Source organism: Strigops habroptila, chromosome 8 (assembly GCF_004027225.2).
Source record: "Strigops habroptila isolate Jane chromosome 8, bStrHab1.2.pri, whole genome shotgun sequence".
Classification (NCBI taxonomy): Eukaryota; Metazoa; Chordata; class Aves; order Psittaciformes; family Psittacidae; genus Strigops; species Strigops habroptila.
The window spans coordinates 11,273,658-11,279,687 of NC_044284.2; the positions used below are offsets into that span (position 1 = coordinate 11,273,658).

Here is a 6,030-nt window from a genome sequence, read left to right on the forward strand (position 1 = left end):
AGTGTAGCTCCTCTGGCACAGGCAAGGGGCTTACCAGCAGCTGTGGATAACTTCCAGTGTGGTTCAGTTTGGCTTTGCTTCCCGACAGACTACGTACTTTGCCAGCTTTTTGCAGCCAAGAGGTGAGTTTTGCTTTATGTCTAAGCATGTCAGGTTGTAGAATCAGAAAGCAGGTGAGAAGCTGTGCAGTAAGAAGCCCCTTCGTTTGTATGCATTGCTGGAGGTCGGAACGGCTGCGTAATTACAGTCTGCAACAAATGTGATATATTCTTCGACAGGTTTTCCATTTGAAAGAGGTTTCCAAATGTGCCTGGTGTTAAATCCTTAAGGAAGTTGGCTTTGAAGTGCACACACGTGCACTTAACTTGATTCTAGCTGTAATTTACTCAAGTAGATTCTGTAAAGACATCAAAATAAACCCGTGTAAGTTCAAGAGATGCTCTGTGTGTTACAAACATGGACTGCCTTGGGGTTATTCCCTGCCAAGAGAAATAGGGACAGTCACCCAGCTGGACGGGTACAGACTTAAGTGCAAAACCCTCTGGTTCTCAAAGGAAAGCCACAGTGTTGGGGATAGACAAGGGGATGGGAATCTCTCTTTTGAATCCTGAGGGATGCCCAGGTTGCCACTGCAGGGTCCCCAGCATTTGTAGCGTCAGGCTGTGATATGTAGGGGTTGTGCAAGGCTGCCAACACCCTGGCACACTGATTTACTCCCTTTGTTGGCATTTACTGAAAAATCCTGCTGTACATTCCAGCTGCACGTGTCTCAGAGGAATCATCACACGGCAGTAATAGTGCTGTAGTGCACTGGCATTCGTAGTAATCTCTCTTGTAGTCTCCCACCCATTTTCATCCTGCACTTGAAATACTGAAATTGCCCTGAGAAAAGAAATATCTTTACAAGATGGGCCATCAAGCCAGCATGCCGTCTGCTGCATCCAGAAAAGCAACCCACTCAGCAGGGTAATCTATTCAATGGCTGGGATTTATTTTTAACATTTGGTTCTGCAGTCCTTTTAACTTGAGCAGGGAAGTGAACATTTTGATAACAGCAGCCTCCAGGTCAAATGTGATGAGAATTCATAACTCGCCACATAGGGGTTTTGGAAAACCAACCAAGCAAAACTATTTCCCAGAATGAGATGATGAAGATTCGTGTTTCTCTTCACAATGTCATACACGAAGCTGGTATGTGTTGGAGTGCCTACTCATTCTCTCCCCACAATTTGCAAATAAAATGCCTCCTGGACTATTTTAAATTCGAATGACTATTGCGAGCACAGCTTTGCTAGGCTGCTCATAAAGACATCGGGTCTTTAGGCCATCAAAGGAGAAATATTAATCCAGTAATGGGAATGTCCTGATGGTCCTATTTCTAATCAAAGTCTGGGTTTTCTGCTTCAAGCAAACATTGCCAAGAGAGTGGCATCAAGATTTTTAAAATTGCAGGGAAAAGACAGAGGGAGCTCCAGTCCCTGGACTGCACTGGAGCAGCAGCACAGAACAGCAGCAAGTTTAAGTCAGAGTTGGGACTAGGGGAAAAACCCAAATCAAACAAGCCTGAAAATTTGGCCAAGCTGAGACTGGTGACAGCACTGAGAGGGGGCAACTTTTTCTTTCTGTTTTATTTTCAAATGTCTGGAGTGAGCGAGAAACGTGTCTGAGAAAGAGGTAGGAGGGGACTGCAGAAGGAAACGTTGTCATTCAAGCAATGGGGTTGATTTTAATCTCACTTCTGCTGGTGTTTCCCAAGCCCCCTCTCCTGCTGGGTTCAGCAGCGGGTGTTCACACTGTACCTGAGCATCGCTGGGGCTGGTTTATCCTCAGGCTTAGGAACAAGCCGTTTCCAAATTGCTTGTATTTGCTCTCCATTTCCTGTCTTCCATCCTTGGGCACAGGGTGCTGCCTCTCACAGCAGGGGCTCCTCTGCAGAGTGCTGGGGCTGACAAAGTGAGAAAACAATGGGAAAAGTAATAATAATAATTAAAAAGCAACATTCCCTTCTCTGCAAGCTGCTTTGACCAACATATCGTACCCACAGCCGCATTGGTACCTGTGGCTACACCATTGTCACCCACTTCACCCATGCTTCCATGGGAACCCAGGGTGTAGTGAGAAACTTCGTGCAGTGGCAATGGAAAATAACAAAATCTGCTATGCAGCATGGAAAGCTGTACTGATGGGAACAGTCATTGCTTTAATATTTAATTTGATGAAATCTAGCACTGAGAAATGGATCAGGAGCTGCCACAGCTTTAAATGTGCACTCAGTGCTTTCAGGGGAATTTCCACAGGGTTTGCAGTGCTGCAGACTTATCTATATTCTGCCTGGGTGACATGATGATGCACCTCATTAATTATCCTAGCACACAGAACTGTTTCCTCCCATTCCCTTTCATCAAGCAGGTTTTAAACACTTCCAAGGGTTGCTTGGACATTGGGTTGTCATTCAAAGTGTCTGGCCTCTGCTGGAGCCCAGAACATGACCTCTGCAAAACCAATGATGTGGGCTACTCAGATGCAAGCAGGTGGCATTTCAGGAGGGAATTTCCTTGCTTCATGAACCTGTCAAACAGTGCAATGCAGATAAGTTCCAAGAGGAACTCCCCAGTGCTGTACCGGCTCACCAGGCACTCCTGGTGAGACCAGGAAAGAGGAGCTGGGCCAGGCTGATGTAGTTATGAGATGGGTCTCACGTAGAACTTCTTCATTCTTTGTCCTTTTAGGTGGGTTCCATTGGTGCCAAACTGTTTCATGGGACTGAGACTTAGCCTGCAGCACAGCCAGTTTCCCCCTGTGCATCAGTCTCCTGCCCTCAGAAATACCTTTGCATGCTCCAGACACTTTGGGTATCTTCACCAAGGAGCTGGATTTTAAGGCAGCCTGATTGCCACCGTGCTGGCAAAGAAACAAGCTGGAAATGTGGATTTCTCAGAACTATAATCCAGGTAGGTCCTAGTTCCTTGCTTGTACAAAACCATCCACTTTCCATCCTTACATCTGCCTCTCTCTGGTCCTTCTCCGTCACCCACCCCTGCAGGACCCAAGTCCCTCATGGCTTTCAGGGTTCAACCATGAGTAGAAGAGCCAGACTAGGAAAAAGACGTGGTGCCTACATGTCAGTATTTTGGCTTTGGCTGACACATCCCAAACTGTAATCATGGCCTTCCCCTCACTGGCGCTCACAGCCCCCTTGGCCACCTAATTCCACTGGCACATTTTGCTCCTCAGATCCCCTGGACTTCTCCTGCGTGTGGACAAGCACGTGTTGGCATGATTTGAAGTGCCTGGGAACAGTTCGCTATACCAGCCAGCCCCAGGGATGGGCTTGGGGATCCTTGCCTTGGCGTTGGGCAAGGTGATCCTTCTCACCCTGCTCTCTCCCTTGGTTCTTCCCTCTCTGCCAATCTAATGTCTCCATAGCTGTGCCATGAGATGTAGCTGCATGTCCCTTCTCCAAGGCCTCTCCTGGTCCCTCCTGTCTGGTTGGGGGTGAGGAGGTGTGGCCCCAGTACTTCACCCCACAGGGCACCCACAAGGCAGAGCCCCCTGCACTGTGAGATGCCTCACCAGGCTTGTCCTGGGGAAAAGGCATGAGCTTCACCAAACTGCCTTCATGATATGCTGTCGAAAAACATGTCTTATGTTTCCCAGCCCTGCTAACTGATAGCACTGGCATATACTTCTGTTGTTCCTTGTCTCTCCTTAGCATTCATGTCCAAGGCATGACCCCAAAGGCCCAAGGAAAGCAAGAATGTTGAAGAAAATACAGATATGCCTCTGCTTCTTCTTTGTCTTGGGCATTTTGTACGAGATCTCCCTGCTGTCCAGCTGCTTCTTCTCCTACATGCCTATGCCTAAGCACTTCTTGACACCTGAGCAGGTCTTGAACCTTGGCAATAGCATCATTTTCCTGGAGACGACAGAACGCCTGGAGCCCCCTCCACTGGTGTCCTGCTCCGTGGAGTCCGCTGCCAGGACTTACCAGGACCGGCCCGTCATCCTCTTCATGAAGGGACTTACAAACGACACCGCGTTGGACTTGAACTCCAGCTATGCAGCCTTCTCACTTTTGTCTTCTATGAAGAATGTCTTCATTTTTCCTCTCCAGATGGAAACTGTCTTCCAGGAGACCCCTCTGCTCCAGTGGTACAACCAGGTGAGCTCTATAATGAGGGGAAAACAGGGAAATAGGAAACAGTTACAAATGGGGGGATATGGGGAAGGTCTGAAGCAGGCTTCAAATGGATGGAAAAACACAGGACTGGCTTAGTGAAATTAGTCACTTGTATGTTTTATTTTGGAATAGATACACTCTGACCGTGTTTTGCAGTGTATTCATCGATTTGTTTATTGAACACATCATCAGCATTTCCCCTCCGCCCTATCTGGAGAATCAGATTTTTTGGCAAATGAAACACTGGTAAAAATAGATTTCATACGTGTTTTGATAAAACAACGCTTAATAATCTGCTTCAACAGAAGCTGGTTGAACAAAATGTGCTGCCTGAGCACTTGTTAATGCTGCCACACACTGAGAGAGCCCACAGTAGGTAAGATGCAGAAGAGGTTTCAGTTTTTGTACTAACAATACGCAAAACCAAGGTGGGATCTTGCACCCTGGAAAGAAGTTCCTGTGAAACTGCTTGCAAGTAGCTTTTGTCAAGTTAGTTTGGTTCTATCTATGTGCAGGGTAGGCATATTCCCTCCAAACTCTTCCTTCTGCTGAGAAAAAATGACTCCAAATACCAACAGTATACATGAAAACCCTCCAGCCTGTTTTAAAGAGCTGGGAGTGATCAGGGAGTGTGTTAAGCGGGTTGTGTCCCACTGAAACAGCAGGCAATGAATCATGGTATCATTGATTTAACCTTGCAGGTTCCACAAAACACATGTGAAATGTTCCTGTATTCATTTATATTAATAGAGCATTGCTCTGCACTGCCCCCTTATCTTATTCTGATACAATTCAATAGCTGGAGGAAGAGAAGGCAGTGAGTAACATTTGCAGAAGTGCAGGTGCAGTTTTATGGTGACATTTGCAGCCCAATGCATGGATATGGTCTGTTCTCTGCCAGTGGCATTGTCTTACCTTTCCAACTCTGCAGGTAGTCCCGGAGCTGGAGAAGAACTGGGTCCATGTCAGCTCTGACGCCAGCCGACTGGCACTCATTTGGAAGTATGGGGGCATCTACATGGACACAGATGTCATCTCCATCAGGCCCATCCCTGAGGAAAGCTTCCTAGCAGCACAGAAGTCACAGTTCTCCAGCAACGGGATCTTTGGTTTCCCTGCCCACCACAAGTTTATTTGGGACTGCATGGAGAACTTTGTTCTCAAGTACAATGGGAACATCTGGGGGAACCAGGGGCCCTTTTTAATGACACGGATGCTCAAAACCATCTGCAATCTCACAGATTTCAAAGGCACCGAAGACCACAGCTGCCAGAACATCTCCTTCCTCAATCCCCAGCGTTTCTACCCCATACCATACCCAGCCTGGGGCCGGTACTATGAGGTGTGGGATAAAAGCCCCAATTTCAGCCACTCCTATGCTCTGCACTTGTGGAACTTCATGAACCACAACCAGAAAGCCGTGATTGCAGGCAGCAACACTCTGGCTGAGAAACTGTACAAAGCCTACTGCCCCACCACATACGAGGACCTGATTCAAAATGCAGAGCTGGATAATTTCACATTCTATGAGGACACTGACACAGTGTAAGGAGGAGGGGATGATCCTTCCAGTCCTCCCTGTCCTGGGGCCAAAACACAATCACCACTGGTATCAGTAGCTGGCTTCATAGAAGAAAGACCTTTCCCTACCCAACCACCTTGGGACACTAAGATGCATGTGCAAAATGGTGGTGGGTATCCATCAGATGTAGCCTTCAGCAACAGTAAGGACAATTGGCCTTAATTCTGATTTCTTACAGGTGCTCATGAACCAAGCCTTCCTGAATCAAATGGACTTACACGCCTTAGTAGTGAGCTTATCCAAGGGAAAAGTTCCTAAAGATATGCAC

At 47.3% G+C, this 6,030-nt stretch overlaps 1 protein-coding gene across 1 annotated transcript; it reads left to right on the forward strand.

Annotated features, from left to right (window-relative positions):
* Positions 1-2,737: 2,737 nt before the first annotated feature.
* A4GNT (alpha-1,4-N-acetylglucosaminyltransferase) lies at positions 2,738-5,729 on the forward strand. Its single transcript, XM_030494932.1, has 3 exons — positions 2,738-2,951; positions 3,713-4,162; positions 5,112-5,729. Exons 1-3 carry the CDS (start codon positions 2,835-2,837, stop codon positions 5,727-5,729), a joined length of 1,185 nt encoding a protein of 394 aa, XP_030350792.1. The 5' UTR covers positions 2,738-2,834.
* The last annotated feature ends 301 nt before the right edge of the window (positions 5,730-6,030 follow it).